At 40.3% G+C, this 23,193-nt stretch overlaps 1 protein-coding gene across 6 annotated transcripts in view; it reads left to right on the top strand.

Annotated features, from left to right (window-relative positions):
• Positions 1 to 23,193, top strand: part of Zir (dedicator of cytokinesis) — a 304,369-nt gene that overhangs the window by 91,932 nt on the left and 189,244 nt on the right. For 4 of the 6 annotated variants that reach the window (XM_071661769.1, XM_071661767.1, XM_071661770.1 and 1 more), the window contains 5 exons: positions 1,033 to 1,127; positions 1,377 to 1,406; positions 8,834 to 8,960; positions 15,080 to 15,257; positions 16,895 to 17,053. In XM_071661769.1, the coding sequence (XP_071517870.1) occupies positions 1,033 to 1,127; positions 1,377 to 1,406; positions 8,834 to 8,960; positions 15,080 to 15,257; positions 16,895 to 17,053 (589 nt within the window). The remainder of the gene's footprint in view (positions 1 to 1,032; positions 1,128 to 1,376; positions 1,407 to 8,833; positions 8,961 to 15,079; positions 15,258 to 16,894; positions 17,054 to 23,193) is intronic. The other 2 variants (XM_071661771.1, XM_071661768.1) reach the window with 2 other exon arrangements.

Here is a 23,193-nt window from a genome sequence, read left to right as displayed (position 1 = left end):
GAGCATTGATCAGAAAAAATCATAAGAAAAATGCATGAATGAAAATCCATTAAGATGTTTATTATTTTTTTTTATTATACTTTGTCGCTGTCTCCCGCGTTTGCGAGGTAGCGCAAGGAAACAGACGAAAGAAATGGCCCATCCCCCTGTTTCCTGCACTTATTTTTGTTTGAATAGGTTGAAAATATGAGCTGTAGGTAACATATGTAATGTAGGAGAATATAACGATTATTGTTGGTGACAGAGAATTGATCAGAAAAAATCATAGGAAAAATGCATGAATGAAAATCCATTAAGATGTTATAGTCAAAAATATGTATGATATAGGCAGAGATGCAAGGAAAAATGATATGCTATGAAAGAGGTGGATTGATGAAAATGATAAGTTGATTAAGTTGGTTAGATTTTTCACGTGAGGATGCAAGGGGAATTACTTTTGACATGTATGGACATTATTTCGTATTGGATGGTAGAGATGTTAGCGGTTAATTGAATCCCTGTCGACAAATTGGGTGTGTACACAAATGAAAAGTATGAATGAGTTATGTCAGCTTGAAATCGTTTTTCACCTCAGCACCATAAACAGTGGTTTAGGATGTGGATGAATAAATTGAGTGGCTGTTTGCATCTGCTACACCTGTGGAACTGGAAATAGATTGAATTATGATATACAGATGACCCCAACTTACAATGATTCGACTTATGATTTTTCGACTATGATGGTAAGATATTCAGCTCTTTATTATAAAATAGGCTTTGTGTTAGATGATTTTGTCTGACTGTAAGCTAATGTAAGTGTTCTGGGAATGTTTAAAGTAGGCCAGGCTAATCTGTGATGTTCAGTTGGTTAGATTACAGTATTAAATGTATTTGATGTATTTTTGACTTACGATGGGTTTATTGGATCATAACACAATCGTAAGTCGAGGAGCATCTGTACAGAATAAGTAGAGATATGTGCAAGGGTCACTTATTTCTAATGATATATCAAATAGTTCTTATTCATGTACCATTAATCTTTTACTTCTACAGAAGTAGCAGCAATCCAGACCTTGGGATTGATGCAGATGCAGAAGTTGGGGGAATCTTTGCTCGTGGATTAGACAGAACTAACTCGATGAGAACAGGTGCGACTGTAATGTGTAGCTTATTGATAGAATTTGCCAACTTTTGTTGCAATTATCTTTGTGATCATATGGTCAGTCATACATTTGAGGAATAGTTCCCTGCATTTTGTCAACTGATTTAGAGCTCATATTAAGAAATATCATTAGCACTGGCAGTAATTTTTTCTTCATAGTGTGTGTGTGTATACTTCTGATCATTTAAAACAAGCATTCTCTCCTTTACTCCTGTGCATGTCTGTCTTTTACTAGAAAATGATGAGGATCATTTGGATATAAAAGGTAAGGCTGTTATTTTAACTTTTTGTATCTAACTGTTTTCTTTAACTTTAGCAATATATTTCTTCAGTTCATTATATGCAGTGAAAGAAATCAAGAGTATTTTATGCAGACCTTGAACTATATTCAGCAAACTCACATCTTATTCACAATTGTTTGTATACTTTACCCTCTGTGAGCCTGAAGTCTGGCTAAGTTGTTCATGTCATGATTACAAATGGCAAATGCCTGACTATCAGGAAGCCATCATTTAAGTGCCAGTTTGCAGGTTGAATGTGTAACTTGACCATGTTAGATCCTTTAAGACTTCATCATAACATTTCCTTTTCCTAAGTTTGATACATGGAACCAGTTGATCCTCTTAATTCATGTTTTCAAGGTTTTGATTACAAAGATTATTAGATAGTAGCTAATAGTTGATAGGTAGCAAATGATCAGGGAGTTATATTACCACTGCTACCTGTCTGTGTATCAGGAGGGTTAGTGATGGCTGCATAGTGAGCCAACATTTCAGTGGTTGTCATGTTAAACTTCCCTGACCCAGGTAGGCATCTTTTCTTTCTGCCTCACCCACATGTAGAATACTGGCATTCTGTCCTCAAACATACAATCTCTCCCTGTCACACATAACACTTGACAATACTTAACTCATGCAGCTCATTTATTGTAAGTTTAGCTTTTCTTGTGGTGTTGTATTCTAGCCTTTCGTGTGAGCACTATGTGTTAGCACTGCCTTTTGGCAGAATGGTTGGAGAAAAAGATAGTAGTAGTAGTTAGTAGCATTTTTAGAAATGTTAGATAGAAGTAGTAGGTAAGAACATTAGACAGGAGCATTAGGTAGAAGTAGTCAGTAGGAACATTAGGTAGGAGTCTCTGCAAACACTGTGCTAGACCTGCCCTCTGCCATTGGCCTGTTAAGGGTGAGTCACTTAAGGCTAAGAAGTGGTACTGGTGTTTACTAGTTCTGGAGACTATTTTCGTCACCACCCCCTTGAGGGAGTTCCAGAATGGAACAGGTGTCAGAGGCAGATAGATTATTAGACTACAAGAAGGTAAAGGGTGTTGCTTAGGAAGTTCACCATATTTTGATTGAACTGCATGTTGATATTGTAGAGGAATTGCCATAATTTTTAGGTTTGGTGCCAAAGCCTCCTCAAATTATAAAACTGTAAATTCTAGTTTGATATAAAAGGAAGGAATTATTTAGGTTCCAGGGTCCAAAAGTTGTGTAAAATGTTCCAAAACTGCTTTGATAAACACTGAACATCTAACATATTTTATCAACAATTACAGTATCATATAGTTACTGTACAAAATGTAGTTTTGTATTACATTTATAGTTCCTTCCATTCGCATAATGATCCTCTGAGTGACATTGATATGTCAACATTTGATAGAGATAGGCTCATGAGTCTGACAGTGGATGCGAGTGATGGTTGGCCGGTGGTCCATGGTGTTGTTAAGACATGCAAAATTCTTTTACTGCTGTAAATAGGGAATAGAATTATTTTATGCTAAGCTGAATTTTTTTTACACAAAAGACTTTTTTTGTTTGTTCACTAGATATTACTTGGCAATATGTTAATTCACTTAACACTCACCTGTTGAAATGTAGACACTTATGTAAGTATCACAAATTAAACTTACAAGAAGGTACAGTAAACAGTAGCTTCTCAGCACCGCACACACCCCTATCTGATAGGCTGAATCCACGAAACTCCATGGGAGAAGAAGAGTAACGACTCACCAGCAGCAGCACCATCACCAGTACCATAATCACCACCACCAGCAACAGCAGGACCAGGTCACCCAGAGCTATCTGCAGAAAGCATGGCAGACAATTTGTCGAACATTTTCATTCTTTTTTTTTATCTGGCACATCTTACAAATTTTGATTTCACATAATTCAAAGCACCATCACTTGCTGAGTTGAATGCACTGAACATTGGAGATGCAGCTTCACTGGACTTAGCAGCACCACTAGTTGCAGCACCAGCTTGCGCTGTGGCAACTGCAGTAAAGAAAAGCAAATTTAGTCCAAGGATTTCATTATTTTTTTTAATTTCTAGACCATCTACATGTGTACATAATATATTAAGATGGAGAGTTTAATTCAGGCAAATTTTTCCATTTTTTTATCAGATATTTCTTCCATCAATATTCATTAATTGCAAAACTCTATAAAAATCTTACTAACCTTTGCCAGAGTGCAGCTATGAGGTGGTCATCCTATGCTTCTATCATGCCAAGGCCTTGTCTAGGAGTCTGGTGTAAGTAGTGCTGTATAGCTGGATGTTGTCCATCACTCCCATTAACCTTTCCATGCCAGGATCTTTCTCCATGGCAAGTTTTTTGCTTCATTCATTTGCCTGATGGACAAGGGAAGGTTAACAATTTTCATTTCACTCTTCTGCTTTGTCATTGGGTTATGCTCCTCCTTCTCTTGCCTCTTTGCAAGTATGCCAATATCATATGTAAACTCTGGGCTGAGGATGCTGTGAGAGTCCTCTTTAGACAGGAGTGGGAGGTTGCCCACAAAACACTGACCAAGAGATTCATATGCTGTGGCCACCATCACCACTTGACTGTGAATTATGATAATCTAACTTAGAGTAGTGGAAAAAGATGTATAATAGAGGCATCTGCATTTGTAAATAAGAATTTGACTTTTCTGAATCATCACAACTCCACTCTCTTAACACCAGCCAAATCAACGAGCATGTTGATAAACATGCACATTTCAGCACATTTACATCCATTAGCCTCATTTTTACATACCTATTAATTGATATTGGATTACGTGTTAATTGACAGGCGCGCGAAAGAGAGACTTTTGGATGTTAATGTGCTGAGAGGTGCAACTGGAGGGTGTCTGATCATTATCTTGTGGAGGCTAAGGTGAAGATTTGTATGGGTTTTCAGAAAAAAGAGTGAATGTTGGGGTGAAGAGGGTGGTGAGAGTAAGTGAGCTTGGGAAGGAGACTTGTGTGAGGAAGTACCAGGAGAGACTGAGTACAGAATGGAAAAAGGTGAGAACAATGGAAGTAAGGGGAGTGGGGGAGGAATGGGATGTATTTAGGGAATCAGTGATGGATTGCGCAAAAGATGCTTGTGGCATGAGAAGAGTGGGAGGTGGGTTGATTAGAAAGGGTAGTGAGTGGTGGGATGAAGAAGTAAGAGTATTAGTGAAAGAGAAGAGAGAGGCATTTGGACGATTTTTGCAGGGAAAAAATGCAGTTGAGTGGGAGACGTATAAAAGAAAGAGACAGGAGGTCAAGAGAAAGGTGCAAGAGGTGAAAAAAAGGGCAAATGAGAGTTGGGGTGAGAGAGTATCATTAAATTTTAGGGAGAATAAAAAGATGTTCTGGAAGGAGGTAAATAAAGTGCTTAAGACAAGGGAGCAAATGGGAACTTCAGTGAAGGGCACAAATGGGGAGGTGATAACAAGTAGTGGTGATGTGAGAAGGAGATGGAGTGAGTATTTTGAAGGTTTGTTGAATGTGTTTGATGATAGAGTGGCAGATATAGGGTGTTTTGGTCGAGGTGGTGTGCAAAGTGAGAGGGTTAGGGAAAATTATTTGGTAAACAGAGAAGAGGTAGTAAAAGCTTTGCGGAAGATGAAAGCCGGCAAGGCAGCAGGTTTGGATGGTATTGCAGTGGAATTTATTAAAAAAGGGGGTGACTGTATTGTTGACTGGTTGGTAAGGTTATTTAATGTATGTATGACTCATGGTGAGGTGCCTGAGGATTGGCGGAATGCGTGCATAGTGCCATTGTACAAAGGCAAAGGGGATAAGAGTGAGTGCTCAAATTACAGAGGTATAAGTTTGTTGAGTATTCCTGGTAAATTATATGGGAGGGTATTGATTGAGAGGGTGAAGGCATGTACAGAGCATCAGATTGGGGAAGAGCAGTGTGGTTTCAGAAGTGGTAGAGGATGTGTGGATCAGGTGTTTGCTTTGAAGAATGTATGTGAGAAATACTTAGAAAAGCAAATGGATTTGTATGTAGCATTTATGGATCTGGAGAAGGCATATGATAGAGTTGATAGAGATGCTCTGTGGAAGGTATTAAGAATATATGGTGTGGGAGGCAAGTTGTTAGAAGCAGTGAAAAGTTTTTATCGAGGATGTAAGGCATGTGTACGTGTAGGAAGAGAGGAAAGTGATTGGTTCTCAGTGAATGTAGGTTTGCGGCAGGGGTGTGTGATGTCTCCATGGTTGTTTAATTTGTTTATGGATGGGGTTGTTAGGGAGGTGAATGGAAGAGTTTTGGAAAGAGGGGCAAGTATGAAATCTGTTGGGGATGAGAGAGCTTGGGAAGTGAGTCAGTTGTTCGCTGATGATACAGCGCTGGTGGCTGATTCATGTGAGAAACTGCAGAAGCTGGTGACTGAGTTTGGTAAAGTGTGTGAAAGAAGAAAGTTAAGAGTAAATGTGAATAAGAGCAAGGTTATTAGGTACAGTAGGGTTGAGGGTCAAGTCAATTGGGAGGTGAGTTTGAATGGAGAAAAACTGGAGGAAGTGAAGTGTTTTAGATATCTGGGAGTGGATCTGGCAGTGGATGGAACCATGGAAGCGGAAGTGGATCATAGGGTGGGGGAGGGGGCGAAAATTCTAGGAGCCTTGAAGAATGTGTGGAAGTCGAGAACATTATCTCGGAAAGCAAAAATGGGTATGTTTGAAGGAATAGTGGTTCCAACAATGTTGTATGGATGCGAGGCGTGGGCTATGGATAGAGTTGTGTGGAGGAGGATGGATGTGCTGGAAATGAGATGTTTGAGGACAATGTGTGGTGTGAGGTGGTTTGATCGAGTAAGTAACGTAAGGGTAAGAGAGATGTGTGGAAATAAAAAGAGTGTGGTTGAGAGAGCAGAAGAGGGTGTTTTGAAATGGTTTGGGCACATGGAGAGAATGAGTGAGGAAAGATTGACCAAGAGGATATATGTGTCGGAGGTGGAGGGAACGAGGAGAAGAGGGAGACCAAATTGGAGGTGGAAAGATGGAGTGAAAAAGATTTTGTGTGATCGGGGCCTGAACATGCAGGAGGGTGAAAGGAGGGCAAGGAATAGAGTGAATTGGAGCGATGTGGTATACAGGGGTTGACGTGCTGTCAGTGGATTGAATCGGGGCATGTGAAGCGTCTGGGGTAAACCATGGAAAGCTGTGTAGGTATGTATATTTGCGTGTGTGGACGTATGTATATACATGTGTATAGGGATGGGTTGGGCCATTTCTTTCGTCTGTTTCCTTGCGCTACCTCGCAAACGTGGGAGACAGAAAAAAAAAAATTGATATGTAGTCCAATCACCAGTCCTTTTTTATTACACAACTCCACAAGCTGTTCACCATTTCCATTCATAATATTGAATACCCCATGCCCCCAATTATACCCTCAACTGCCACATTACTCACCTTCGCATTTAAATCATCCGTCACTAATATCCGGTCTCCTGATGACACACTTACTCAGCTGCTCCCAAGATGCCTTTTATGATCCTTCTTGTCATATTCAGGTGCATAAACACTAATAATCACCCTTCTTCTCCCATCTATTTCATATTTACCCACATCAGTCTAGAAATTTCTTCCTTACATTCTTTCACACACTTCCACATATCCTGTTTCAGGAGTAGTGTTACTGCTTCCTTATCACATGTCCTCTCACCAGTCCCTGAATGTACTCCTAAAACATTTCCAAACCGTTCTTCCCATTTACCCTTGAGCTTTGTTTCACTCAGAGCCAGAACACATAAGTTCTTTTCCTCAAACACACTGCCTGTCTTTCCTCTTTTCTCATCTTGGTTACATTCACAGGCATTTGGACAGCCCGTCCTGAGTCTTCGAGGAGGATGAGGATTCTGTGATTAGGCCCTTCTATTTCTTCTTTTGATGTAATTTGAAAAAAAAATTTTGTTTGCACTTAATGTTCTTCATGAATTTATTTTCCTTTTTCTCTCTTATATTTGTGCTAGTTATTAGTAGGTTTGCGGCAGGGGCGTGTGATGTCTCCATGGTTGTTTAATTTGTTTATGGATGGGGTTGCTAGGCAGGTAAATGCAAGAGTTTTGGAAAGAGGGGCAAGTATGCAGTCTATTGTGGATGAGAGAGCTTGGGAAGTGAGTCAGTTGTTGTTCGCTGATGATACAGCGCTGGTGGCTGATTCATGTGAGAAACTGCAGAAGCTGGTGACTGAGTTTGGTAAAGTGTGTGAAAGAAGAAAGTTGAGAGTAAATGTGAATAAGAGCAAGGTTATTAGGTACAGTAGGGTTGAGGGTCAAGTCAATTGGGAGGTAAGTTTGAATGGAGAAAAACTGGAGGAAGTAAAGTGTTTTAGATATCTGGGAGTGGATTTGGCAGCGGATGGAACCATGGAAGCGGAAGTGAATCATAGGGTGGGGAGGGGGTGAAAATTCTGGGAGCCTTGAAGAATATGTGGAAGTCGAGAACATTATCTCGGAAAGCAAAAATGGGTATGTGTGAAGGAATAGTGGTTCCAACAATGTTGTATGGTTGCGAGGCGTGAGCTATGGATAAAGTTGTGCAGAGGAGGGTGGATGTGCTGGAAATGAGATGTTTGAGGACAATATGTGGTGTGAGGTGGTTTGATCAAGTAAGTAATGTAAGGGTAAGAGAGATGTGTGGTAATAAAAAGAGTGTGGTTGAGAGAGCAGAAGAGGGTGTTTTGAAATGGTTTGGTCATATGGAGAGAATGGGCGAGGAAAGGTTGACAAGGAGGATATATGTGTCGGAGGTGGAGGGAACGAGGAGAAGTGGGAGACCAAATTGGAGGTGGAAAGATGGAGTGAAAAAGATTTTGTGTGATCGGGGCCTGAACATGCAGGAGGGTGAAAGGCGTGCAAGGAATAGTGAATTGGAACGATGTGGTATACCGGGGTCGACGTGTTGTCAGTGGATTGAACCAGGGCATGTGAAGTGTCTGGGGTAAACCATGGAAAGTTGTGTGAGGCCTGGATGTGGAAAGGGAGCTGTGGTTTCGGTGCATTATTACATGACAGCTAGAGACTGAGTGTGAACGAATGTGGCCTTTGTTGTCTTTTCCTAGCGCTACCTCGCACACATGAGGGGGAGGGGCTGTTATTTCATGTGTGGCGAGGTGGCGACGGGAATGAATAAAGGCAGACAGTATGAATTATGTACGTGTGTATATATGTATATGTCTGTGTGTATATGTATGTATATGTTGAGATGTATAGGTATGTATATTTGCTTGTGTGGACGTGTATGTATATACATGTGTATGTGGGTGGGTTGGGCCATTCTTTCATCTGTTTCCTTGCACTACCTCAGTAATGCAGGAGATAGCGACAAAGCAAAATAAATGAAATAAATAAATGTTAGTGCATTTAGATCTATTTGAAGACATAATCTGGACTTGTAAAGAATTCATGGTATCTTTTTGTCCAACAGGTAGTAACTATGAAAATCTTATAACACTTCAACGTCCAGCAGGAAGGAAGCTTGCTCATGAGGAAGTGGCCTTACAGTGGGTTGTATCAAATGGCACTGGGCGAGAGAAGGCATTAGCAAATTCCTGGTAAGTTTTGTGTATATTATTATGATATGAGCAATATTTTTATTTTTATTTCCTAAGGAGGCAATTTTGAAAATACTAAGAGTGTATATATATGTGCAAAATCTGCCCATTTGAAGATAAACCTGTTAGTACAGTTTGTCCTCTTCTTATGTTTGAGATGTGTGCCAGAAAACCTAAAAGGAAGTCAGAAGCATTCTTCCTGTAAGATACACTGTTACAGATTCAGGTTGCATTCCTAGGTGGAAATATTTTTCATCCTAAGATAAATACGTAAAACATAAGTAAATGAATCTATGCATAAATAGGTACAAAAGGCATAGTAATTAAGTCAAATCTCAAGAAAACAGTTAAATTTTTGTACTCAAAAAGATAGTGACACACTGCATTCAAAAGTCATTCCATGGTCATTATGACTAAATCTTTACCCTTTCTCTCTCTCTTTGCCACCACCAGCATTGCACATAGCAAAGCAGCTTTCTTAACACGTGTAAAAGAAAAGTATGTGGTACAGTTGTGAGTCAAATGAAAACACGTAGCGAAGTGGAAAACAAAGTTCAGGACCTTTTTTCATACTTTGTTCGCCGTTTCCCTTTTTAGTGAGTTAGCCCCACAGACTTTTCCTTATTTATATGGAAGAGTAGTGATTAAGAGGGTGGTAATATGCACAGAGCATCAGATTATGGATGGGTGATAAAGGATGCGTGTATCAGTTGTTTGTTTTGAAGTGTGTATGAGAAATATTTAAAGAAACAGAATTATTTGTATGTGGCATTTATGGATCCAGAGAAAGCTTATGTTAGGGTGAAAAGACATGCTTTATGCAAGGTGTTATGAATGTATGGTGTGGCAAGAAAGATGTTAGAAGCAGTAAAGAGTTTTTATCAAGAGAGTTTGGCATATCTTTGATTAGGTAGAAAGGAGATTGAGTAGTTTTAGGTAAAGGTGGGTCTGTGGCATGACTATGGCTGCTTAATCTGTTTATGGACAGAGTGATGAGGGGGTGAAATGCAAGGGTCTTGGAGACAAGGGTAGGTATGAAGAGTGTTTGGCTAGGAGGGCCTGTGAGGTGATTCAGTTGTTGTTTGCTAATGACATGGCACTGGTGGCATATTAAAGTGAGAAACTTCAGAAGCTGATGGTTGAGTTTAGGAGAGTGTGTGAAAGAAGGCAGTTGAGAGTAAATGTGAATAGAAACAAAGTTATTAGGTTTAAAAGTGCAAAGTCAGGTGAGTTTGTATGGAGAAAACTTAGAGGAAGAGAATTGGTTTAGATACCTGGAAGTGGATATGGCAGTGAATGGAACCGTGGAAGCTGAGGTAAGTCATAGTGTGGATGAGAGGATGAAGGTCCTGGCAGCATTGAGGAATGTGTGGAAAAAGGTACCTATCTGGGAGGGTGAAAGTGGATATGTTGAATGGTTTAGTAGTCTTAATGGTATTATATGGATGTGAGGCTTGGGTTATAGATGTGAATGAATGGAAGAGAGTGGATTTGTTGAAAATTAAATGTTTGAGGACAATCTATGGTGTAAGTAGGGTTGATTAAGAAATGATAGTGTAAGAGATGAGTGTCGTAATAAGGAGAGTATGGCTGAGGTATTTGAAGAGGGTGTGCTGAAAGGGTTTGAATGTATGGGGAGAATTATTAAGGAGAGGTTGAAAAAAAAGATATATGTGTCTGAAATGGAGGGGACAAGGAGAATGGGGAGACCAGATTGGAGATGGAAGAATGGATTGAATAAGATTTTGCATGTTCAGGGCCTGTACATGCAGGAAGGTGAAAGGTATGCTCAGGATAGAGTGAAATGGAGCAGTGTGGTAGACAGAGAGCAACATGCATGCCTGTGGACTGACCTAAGGTATATGAAATAATGAAGGAATCCACAGAAAGGTCTAAGGGACTGTGGTTTCATTACATTACACATGATGGCTAGAGAATGAAGACAAGTGAATGAAAACTTTTTTCATTAATTTTGTATCATATTTTGTATCATATTTTGTATCATATTTGTATCATATTTAGGAATTTCAGTGAAGGGCACAAATGGGGAGGTGATAACAAGTAGTGGTGATGTGAGAAGGAGATGGAGTGAGTATTTTGAAGGTTTGTTGAATGTGTTTGATGATAGAGTGGCAGATATAGGGTGTTTTGGTCGAGGTGGTGTGCAAAGTGAGAGGGTTAGGGAAAATGATTTGGTAAACAGAGAAGAGGTAGTAAAAGCTTTGCGGAAGATGAAAGCTGGCAAGGCAGCAGGTTTGGATGGTATTGCAGTGGAATTTATTAAAAAGGGGGTGACTGTATTGTTGACTGGTTGGTAAGGTTATCTAATGTATGTATGACTCATGGTGAGGTGCCTGAGGATTAGCGGAATGCGTGCATAGTGCCATTGTACAAAGGCAAAGGGGATAAGAGTGAGTGCTCAAATTACAGAGGTATGAGTTTGTTGAGTATTCCTGGTAAATTATATGGGAGGGTATTGATTGAGAGGGTGAAGGCATGTACAGAGCATCAGATTGGGGAAGAGCAGTGTTGTTTCAGAAGTGGTAGAAGATGTGTGGATCAGGTGTTTGCTTTGAAGAATGTATGTGAGAAATACTTAGAAAAGCAAATGGATTTGTATGTAGCATTTATGGATCTGGAGAAGGCATATGATAGAGTTGATAGAGATGCTCTGTGGAAGGTATTAAGAATATATGGTGTGGGAGGCAAGTTGTTAGAAGCAGTGAAAAGTTTTTATCGAGGATGTAAGGCATGTGTACGTGTAGGAAGAGAGGAAAGTGATTGGTTCTCAGTGTATGTAGGTTTGCGGCAGAGGTGTGTGATGTCTCCATGGTTGTTTAATTTGTTTATGGATGGGGTTGTTAGGGAGGTGAATGCAAGAGTTTTGGAAAGAGGGGCAAGTATGAAATCTGTTGTGGATGAGAGAGCTTGGGAAGTGAGTCAGTTGTCGTTCGCTGATGATACAGCGCTGGTGGCTGATTCATATAAGAAACTGCAGAAGCTGGTGACTGAGTTTGGTAAAGTGTGTGAAAGAAGAAAGTTAAGAGTAAATGTGAATAAGAGCAAGGTTATTAGGTACAGTAGGGTTAAGGGTCAAGTCAATTGGGAGGTAAGTTTGAATGGAGAAAAACTGGAGGAAGTAAAGTGTCTTAGAGATCTGGGAGTGGATCTGGCAGCGGATGGAACCATGGAAGCTGAAGTGGATCATAGGGTGGGGGAGGGGGCGAAAATCCTGGGAGCCTTGAAGAATGTGTGGAAGTCGAGAACATTATCTCGGAAAGCAAAAATGGGTATGTTTGAAGGAATAGTGGTTCCAACAATGTTGTATGGTTGCAAGGCGTGGGCTATGGATAGAGTTGTGCGGAGGAGGATGGATGTGCTGGAAATGAGATGTTTGAGGACAATGTGTGGTGTGAGGTGGTTTGATCGAGTAAGTAACGTAAGGGTAAGAGAGATGTGTGGAAGTAAAAAGAGTGTGGTTGAGAGAGCAGAAGAGGGTGTTTTGAAATGATTTGGGCACATGGAGAGAATGAGTGAGGAAAGATTGACCAAGAGGATATATGTGTCGGAGGTGGAGGGAACGAGGAGAAGTGGGAGACCAAATTGGAGGTGGAAAGATGGAGTGAAAAAGATTTTGTGTGATCGGGGCTGAACATGCAGGAGGGTGAAAGGAGGGCAAGGAATAGAGTGAATTGGAACGATGTGGTATACCGGGGTTGTCGTGCTGTCAGTGGATTGAATCAGGGCATATGAAGCGTCTGGGGTAAACCATGGAAAGCTGTGTAGGTATGTATATTTGCGTGTGTGGACGTATGTATATACATGTGTATGGGGGTGGGTTGGGCCATTTCTTTCGTCTGTTTCCTTGCGCTACCTCGCAAGCGCGGGAGACAGCGACAAAGCAAAAAAAAAAAAAAAAAAGATTAGGAAATTGTCCAAAGAACAGTCACTGCTCTGGGAAACTAAATTTTTTGGGATGAAGGTGAGATAAGACCTTTTTTCAAGTGGATTTGGACCAGATGCTGTATCATCTGTGGTATTCTGTGGTGAGCAAAATTTGTTGTGACATTCCAATTGTACATTTTCTCCTGGAAAATGTCTTTAAGTCACTGCCTTGTTACACATTAGCATAATTTATCCCATCGCCACCTTTTGTTTGTATGAAAAATGATTATTCATTGGTTGCTATTTTATTGCATTTGGAATAATTTGCTGTTATTTTTGATATTTATGAGCTTTAGCACACTCACCCAGAGACACAAAGAGTTTATCAGCCCAACAAAGAAATAAAATCTTATAGGTTCTGCTACAAGCAAGGATTCATCCATGGCCATCATGAGCAGTGATTAGGTTTAGCAGGTAATAAAAGTACAATCTTATACTGAGAAACCCCATTTTTTGCCATTTTACGTCACAAAAATATCATCTGAGAGTAAAGATATGTTGATATCAGTATTTGACAGCCATGATTGATTAATGCAGATGAGCTGTTCATCCAGTTATATCTTGAAATGTTCCAAATGCATCCTTTTGCCCAACAACTCCATTCTTATATTTCAAATCCCCCAGATATGTCATCTCTGAGCAGAAATGTAGCAAGACATTGGTAGTTGGCATGCATGTTAGAGTTACACAGGTCAGACACATTTACTGTCTTTCTGAATCTTTGATGCTTGTTCCAACTGGAACTCCCTCAGAGGAGTGGCCATGGCAATAGAGTCTCCATAACTAGTGAACTCCTGTGCCACATCTCAACCTTTAGTGCCTCACCTTTAACAGGCCACTGGCAGAGGGCAACTTTAGCTCAGTGTGTACAGAGGCTCCTACCTAATGATCCTACTGGCTACTTCTGGCTAATGCTCCTACCTATTACTACTACCTAATATTTCTACCTAGTGCCTCAGACACATTTATGCTGCAGGGATTTCTTAGGACATTTGGTATATTGTTGTGAGGGCCTCAAAGAATGGCTTTACGGTTAGAATATTTTGCTGCAGTTTGTTCCAGGTGGAGTGAAAAAAAAATGGACTGAACTTTTGAGACTGAACCATTGTATTGATTGTGATAGTGTACCTGCTCAGAATTATTGTAAGTGAAGAACTTGTTTATCAAAGATTTGCTAACTTTATATATAAGGAAATGATTGTGCAGATCTTTTCTTCACAGTTCTGTGCTGGCATTGATTCTGTTACAGAATACTGTACAAAGGGAGTTATCATCCCTCAAGGAAAGGATGAGCTAAAATTTGAATTTTACATTGTAAGCATGATTTACTTTTACAAGGTATTCAAACCTAAAGCAGATTTCCCAAAACTAATAGCTTTTGCAAAATGAGGATAGTTTTTTTTTATCTTTTTTGAGGTCATCTACAATTTTTAACATTTTAACATATTTCCTTTCATATGCCATTATATAAATGTAAAAATGTAACCTCGGCTGTGAGATATACTTTGCTAACTTTATGTATCAGGAAATGATTGTGCAGATCTTTTCTTCACAGTTCGTTGCTTACATTGATTCTGTTACAAAATACTGTACAAAGGAAGCTTATCAACCCTCAAGGAAAGGATGAGCTAGGATTTGAATTTTACAATATAAGCATGATTTAGTTGTACATGGTATTCAAACCTAAAGCAGGTTTCCCAAAACTAATAGCTTGTGCAAAATGAGGATAGTTTTTTAGATCATCTACAATTTTTAACTTATCTCCTTTCATATACCATTAGTAAACATAAAAGTACAACCTCCGCTGTGAGATATGCATTCCAAAAGCTATTAATAGGTAGCAATAGCAAGCATATCACCCATCACAGATTTTTTCGTGTATATAAAGCAAGTTCAGAGTCACATTTAGTATAATATTTATGCTCATAGTACTATCATTACAACACCACTGTACTATTCAAGTGAATTTTTTTTTTACTTAACAGTGATATGTAGCTATGTTATTTATGTTTGAATTGTATGTGTCATTTTATAAATGTTTGTCCCACAGTACTTTTGACAATACTTATAGCACCTCAGATTAGAAAAGGTTTCCCATGCCTGATACAAAGAAATTCATAAGATTTTTATGAAAGAAGATATACTATTGTTTATTTAAAAAAATTTTTTTTTAGGTTCTTTTTTGAGCTGATGATCAAGTCCATGACTGAGCATCTTGCCAGGACCAGTGGACAGGACACCTTGCGCAAAATGAGATTCTCTCACCAGTTTTCTGATGATGTACAGAATCTGACTTCCTCTATCACCAATGACATCATTGCCTTACACCACAAAGATGTCAAAGACACCAGGGTATAGAATTTATTTTTCCACAGTCTCACAGTGCGTTGTTTTATTTTACATAAGTGTAATGTAGGTCTCTAACCATTTTAATAGGAAAAAAGCTGTCAGTAGGCTGAACCAAGGTAGATATAGAGGAAGCTACAAAATGGTCTGTGGGGTTTGGCTGTGAATGATGGCTCTTCTTTCAGTGCATTATACATGACAGTTAGAGAGTGGAGATGAGCAAATGAAGGAAGTGTTTGTTTATTTTTGATGCTACCTCATTACTTGGGAAATGTGAACATATTTTGAAAAGAATAAGTGAATATGTTTTCTAAGGAATAGGAAAAAGGAATACTACCAACATACCCATGTGTTTTGTTTAAAGGGTCTGTGAGGGGCAGGAAGGGGAGGGGAGCTGGAAATCTTCCCTTCCTGTGCTATTTTTGAAAAGAAGGAACAGAGGAAGGAACCAACTAAGGATGTTTTCTTGTAAGGCTCTATGGTCTGTTCTTAATGCTACTTTTCTCATGCTTTAGATAGTGAACTGTTAATAAGAAGCATAATTTATTAAAAAGATAGACTTGGGGAATTTGGATTTTCATAGTGATGGGAGTCTTGGAGACAAGTTTTTAGAGTGTATGCAGAAAAAATGTTGACCTTTAGTGCAGAAGACAGTGAAGGAGGAATGTGACTTGCTGACCTTTAGTGCAGAAGACAGTGAAGGAGGAATGTGAGTGGTGTTGAACTTTAGTGTAGAAGACAGTGAAGGAGGAATGACCAACATGTCTTTGAGCACAACAGGATGAAAGGGACCGAGACACTATTATTGCTAGATCTTGTTATTTACACATAATTGCATGGATATTTGGAATATTAGGTATGATAAACCATTTGGAAAAGTGATCGTGTAATGCTTAAGTTTGAATGTGTAGTGAATGAGGACATTAAAAGAGGAGATGCATCACTCTCTGTCGTAACATTGATTGGGAAATGGAGTTCAGGAACCAGGGTTTGTAGTGAGGAGTTCTATCAAATTTACAGCTAGGGAGTAGGAGCACGGATACAGTCAGACCAGTCTAGGTAGGTTTGCAATAGTGGGTGTGTGATATTACCGTGATGCTTAATTTGTCTGTGGATGGGGTGTTAAGGGAGTTAAATGCAACGGTCTTGGAGAAAAGGGTAAGAATGCAGTCTGTAGGTGATGAGAGGGTTTGGGAAGTAAGTCAGTTGTTTGCCGATGGTAGATTCGAGTGAGAAATTGCAGAAGTTGGTGACTGGAGGAGGTGGAGAGTGGATGTGAATAAAAGCAAACTTATTAGGTTTAGCAGTGTAACGGGATGATAGTTTGGGTGTGACTTTGAGGGGAGAAAATTTGGAGGAAATAAAATGTTTTAGATTCCTAGGAATGGACATGGCACCAAATGGAACCTTGGAAGTGGAAGTGAGTCATAGGGTATGTTTAAAAGTATTTTGGCGGCAGCAGTGTTGTGTGGATTTGAGCAATGTAATATAGATGAGGATGAGCAGGTGGGGTTGGAAATATTGGAAATGAAATGTTTCCCCAGTGCCATTTCACATGCAGTATCCGTCATATGTGTTCATTTAGTCCTGAAGCATATTACTATTTCATATTCATGGATGAAATATTCCAATATCTTCCACAGTTTGTCCAGAATGTGAACAGCAGTTTAGCATTTTTCCTGTGTGATCTGCTGTCTGTGATGGATCGTGGGTTTGTTTTTATGCTTATTCAAAACTACTGTAAACAAATGAGCAACAAGATCGTGTCTCTACCTGATGCTGCACCCCTCATCAATCTGAAGGTGAATACAGTGCTTATTTTTCGTATTTGTTTTTATTTTGATATAAACTTATGTAACATTTTTATTTTGTATAGATTTGTATTGCTAAGTAGTTGGTGGCAACTACTTCTTTTAAAGAAACAGAGATATAGATATTTTGTTAATTGAAAATTTCTTGTTTGTCTTTTTCTTAATGATTTTGAGCCTGTAAACTTTCCTCATACACTTAGGACTAAGAGTCCTACACATGTATGAATTAAATCCTTGTATATCCTGTCCCTGGGGATAGGGGAGAAAGACTACTGCCCATGTATTCCTTCAGCCATACCCATTTTTGCTCTCCAAGGTAATGTTCTCTCCTTCCACGCATTCTTCATTGCTCCCAGAACCTTTGCCCCCCCACCCCCACCCTGTGACTCACTTCCACTTCCATGGTTCCATTTGCTGCTAAGTCCACTCCCAGGTTTCTAAACACTTCACTTCCTTCAGTTTTTCTCCATTCAAACCTACATCCCAGTTAACTTGTCCCTCACCCCTACTAAACCTAATAACCTCGTTCTTATTCACATTTACTCTCAACTTTCTCCTTTCACACACTTTTCCAAACTCAGTCACCAGCTTCTGCAGTTTCTCACATGAATCAGCCACCAGCGCTGTATCATCAGCGAACAACAACTGACTCACTTCCCAAGCTCTCTCATCCCCAACAGACTTCATACTTGCCCCTCTTTCTGCAGTTTCTTACTCGAATCAGCCACCAGAGCTGTATCATCGGCGAACAACAACTGACTCACTTCTCAGGCCCCCCTCATCCTCAATAGACCGCATACTCACCCCTCTCTCCAAAACTCTTACATTTACCTCCCTAACCAATAACTATGGGGACATCACACACCCCTGCCACAAACCAACATTCACTGGGAACCAATCACTCTCCTCTCTTCCTACTCATACACATGCCTTCCATTCTTGGTGAAAACTTTTCATTGCCTCTAGCAACTTACCTCCCACACCATATACTCTTAAGACCTTCCACAAAGCATCTCTGTCGACCCTATTATATGCCTTCTCCAGATCCATAAATGCTATATACAAATCCATCTTTTTTTCTAAGTATTTCTCACATACATTCTTCAAAGTAAACACCTGATCTACACATCCTCTACTTCTTTGGAAACCACACTGCTCTTCCCCAATCTGATGCTCTGCACATGCCTTCACCCTCTCAGTCAATACCCTCCCATATGATTTCCCAGGAATACTCAACAAACTTATGCTTCTGTAGTTTGAACACTCACCTTTATCCCCTTTGCCTTTGTACAATGGCACTATGTATGCATTCAGCCAATCCTCAGGCTCTTCACCATGATCCATATATAAATTGAATATCCCTACCAACCAATCAACTACACAGTTACCCCTTCTCTTGATAGATTCTACTGCAGTAACATTCAAACCTACTACCTTGCTAGATTTCATCTTCCACAAAGCTTTCACTACATCTCTCTTAACCAAACCAAAATCCCTGACCCTATCATTTTGCACACCACCCCCCGACCAAATCACCCTACATCTGCCACTCTATTGTCAAACACATTGAACTTATTCTACAAATCTTCAAAATACTCACTCCATCTCCTCACTTCATCAATACCTGTTGTTATATGTGTGTGTCTGTGTATGTATGCGTGTGTGTACTGTGCATCACTGGCAGTATTGATCTTTTTTTTTTTTTTCCTGCGTTTGCGAGGTAACACAAGGAAACAGACGAAAGAAATGGCCCAACCCACCCCCATACACATGTATACACATACGTCCACACACACAAATATACATACCTACACAGCTTTCCTTGGTTTACCCCAGACGCTTCACATGCCCCGATTCAATCCACTGACAGCACGTCAACCCCGGTATACCACATCGCTCCAATTCACTCTATTCCTTGCCCTCCTTTCACCCTCCTGCATGTTCAGGCCCCGATCACACAAAATCTTTTTCACTCCATCTTTCCACCCCCAATTTGGTCTCCCACTTCTCCTCGTTCCCTCCACCTCCGACACATATATCCTCTTGGTCAATCTTTCCTCACTCATTCTCTCCATGTGCCCAAACCATTTCAAAACACCCTCTTCTGCTCTCTCAACCACGCTCTTTTTATTTCCACACATCTCTCTTACCCTTACGTTACTTACTCGATCAAACCACCTCACACCACACATTGTCCTCAAACATCTCATTTCCAGCACATCCATCCTCCTGCGCACAACTCTATCCATAGCCCACGCCTTGCAACCATACAACATTGTTGGAACCACTATTCCTTCAAACATACCCATTTTTGCTTTCCGAGATAATGTTCTCGACTTCCACATTCTTCAAGGCCCCCAGAATTTTCGCCCCCTCCCCCACCCTATGATCCACTTCCGCTTCCATGGTTCCATCCGCTGCCAGATCCACTCCCAGATATCTAAAACACTTCACTTCCTCCAGTTTTTCTCCATTCAAACTCACCTCCCAATTGACTTGACCCTCAACCCTACTGTACCTAATAACCTTGCTCTTATTCACATTTACTCTTAACTTTCTTCTTTCACACACTTTACCAAACTCAGTCACCAGCTTCTGCAGTTTCTCACATGAATCAGCCACCAGCGCTGTATCATCAGCGAACAACAACTGACTCACTTCCCAAGCTCTCTCATCCCCAACAGACTTCATACTTGCCCCTCTTTCCAAAACTCTTGCATTCACCTCCCTAACAACCCCATCCATAAACAAATTAAACAACCATGGAGACATCACACACCCCTGCCGCAAACCTACATTCACTGAGAACCAATCACTTTCCTCTCTTCCCACACGTACACATGCCTTACATCCTCGATAAAAACTTTTCACTGCTTCTAACAACTTTCCTCCCACACCATATATTTTTAATACCTTCCACAGAGCATCTCTATCAACTCTATATCATATGCCTTCTCCAGATCCATAAATGCTACATACAAATCCATTTGCTTTTCTAAGTATTTCTCACATACATTCTTCAAAGCAAACAACTGATCCACACATCCTCTACCACTTCTGAAACCACACTGCTCTTCCCCAATCTGATGCTCTGTACATGCCTTCACCCTCTCAATCAATACCCTCCCATATAATTTACCAGGAATACTCAACAAACTTATACCTCTGTAATTTGAGCACTCACTCTTATCCCCTTTGCCTTTGTACAATGGCACTATGCACGCATTCCGCCAATCCTCAGGCACCTCACCGTGAGTCATACATACATTAAATAACCTTACCAACCAGTCAACAATACAGTCGCCCCCTTTTTTAATAAATTCCACTGCAATACCATCCAAACCTGCTGCCTTGCCGGCTTTCATCTTCCGCAAAGCTTTTACTACCTCTTCTCTGTTTACCAAATCATTTTCCCTAACCCTCTCACTTTGCACACCACCTTGACCAAAACACCCTATATCTGCCACTCTATCATCAAACACATTCAACAAACCTTCAAAATACTCACTCCATCTCCTTCTCACATCACCACTACTTGTTATCACCTCCCCATTTGTGCCCTTCACTGAAGTTCCCATTTGCTCCCTTGTCTTACGCACTTTATTTACCTCCTTCCAGAACATCTTTTTATTCTCCCTAAAATTTAATGATACTCTCTCACCCCAACTCTCATTTGCCCTTTTTTTCACCTCTTACACCTTTCTCTTCACCTCCTGTCTCTTTCTTTTATACGTCTCCCACTCAACTGCATTTTTTCCCTGCAAAAATCGTCCCGTCCCCTCTAGTCACTTTCTGCGAGGTAGCGCAAGGAAACAGATGAAAGAATGGCCCAACCCACCCACACACACATGTATATAGATACACATCCACACATGCAAATATACATCTCAATGTATACACATATATACACACACAGACATATACATATATACACATATACATAATTCATACTGTCTGCCTTTATTTGTTCCCATCGCCACCTCACCACACATGGAATAACAACCCCCTCCCCCCTCATGTGTGCGAGGTAGCGCTAGGAAAAGACAACAAAGGCCCCATTCGTTCACACTCAGTCTCTAGCTGTCATGTAATAATGCACCGAAACCACAGCTCCCTTTCCACATCCAGGCTCCACACAACTTTCCATGGTTTACCCCAGACGCTTCACATACCTTGGTTCAATCCACTGACAGCATGTCGCCCCGGTATACCACATCGTTCCAATTCACTCCATTCCTTGCACGCCTTTCACCCTCCTGCATGTTCAGGCCTCGATCACTCAAAATCTTTTTCACTCCATCTTTCCACCTCCAATTTGGTCTCCCACTTCTCCTCGTTCCCTCCACCTCTGACACATATATCCTCTTCGTCAATCTTTCCTCACTCATTCTCTCCATGTGACCAAACCATTTCAAAACACCCTCTTCTGCTCTCTCAACCACACTCTTTTTATTTCCACACATCTCTCTTACCCTTACATTACTTACTCAATCAAACCACCTCACACCACAAATTGTCATCAAACATCTCATTTCCAGCACATCCATCCTCCTGCGCACAACTCTATCCATAGCCCACGCCTTGCAACCATACAACATTGTTGGAACCACTATTCCTTCAAACATACCCATTTTTGCTTTCCGAGATAATGTTCTCGACTTCCAAACATTCTTCAAGGCTCCCAGAATTTTCGTCCCCTCCCCCACCCTATGATTCACTTCCGCTTCCATGGTTCCATCCGCTGCCAAATCCACTCCCAGATATCTAAAACACTTTACTTCCTCCAGTTTTTCTCCATTCTAACTTACCTCCCAATTGACTAGACCCTCAACCCTACTGTACCTAATAACCTTGCTCTTATTCACATTTACTCTCAACTTTCTTCTTTCACACACTTTACCAAACTCAGTCACCAGCTTCTGCAGTTTCTAACATGAATCAGCCACCAGCGATGTATCATCAGTGAACAACAACTGACTCACTCCCCAAGTTCTCTCATCCCCAACAGACTTCATACTTGCCCCTCTTTCCAAAACTCTTGCATTCACCTCCCTAACAACCCCATCCATAAACAAATTAAACAACCATGGAGACATCACACACCCCTGCCGCAAACCTACATTCACTGAGAACCAATCACTTTCCTCTCTTCCTACATGTACACATGCCTTACATCCTCGATAAAAACTTTTCACTGCTTCTAACAACTTGCCTCCCACACCATATATTCTTAATACCTTCCACAGAGCATCTCTATCAACTCTATCACATGCCTTCTCCAGATCCATAAATGCTACATACAAATCCATTTGCTTTTCTAAGTATTTCTCACATACATTCTTCAAAGCATACCCCTGATCCACACATCCTCTAACACTTCTGAAACCACACTGCTCTTCCCTAATCTGATGCTCTGTACAAGCCTTCACCCTCTCAATCAATACCCTCCCATATAATTTACCAGGAATACTCAGGAGCACTCACTCTTATCACCTTTGCCTTTGTACAATGGCACTATGCAAGCATTCTGCCAATCCTCAGGCACCTTACCATACATACATTGAATAACCTTACCAACCATATATATATATATATATATATATATATATATATATATATATATATATATATATATATATATATATATGTATATATATATATTTCTTTCTTTTCTTTCAAACTATTTGCCATTTCCCGCATTAGCGAGGTAGCGTTAAGAACAGAGGACTGGGCCTTTGAGGGAATACCCTCACCTGGCCCAATTTTCTGTTCCTTCTTTTGGAAAATTAAAAAAAAAGAGAGGGGAGGATATATATATATATATATATATATATATATATATATATATATATATATATATATATATTTTTTTTTTTTTATACTTTGTCGCTGTCTCCCGCGTTTGCGAGGTAGCGCAAGGAAACAGACGAAAGAAATGGCCCAACCCCCCCCATACACATGTATATACATACGTCCACACACGCAAATATACATACCTACACAGCTTTCCATGGTTTACCCCAGACGCTTCACATGCCTTGATTCAATCCACTGACAGCACGTCAACCCTGGTATACCACATCGCTCCAATTCACTCTATTCCTTGCCCTCCTTTCACCCTCCTGCATGTT

The sequence above is a fragment of the Panulirus ornatus genome, chromosome 5 (assembly GCF_036320965.1).
Source record: "Panulirus ornatus isolate Po-2019 chromosome 5, ASM3632096v1, whole genome shotgun sequence".
In the NCBI taxonomy this organism is placed as follows: domain Eukaryota; kingdom Metazoa; phylum Arthropoda; class Malacostraca; order Decapoda; family Palinuridae; genus Panulirus; species Panulirus ornatus.
This window is presented reverse-complemented; position numbering and strand designations above follow the sequence as displayed.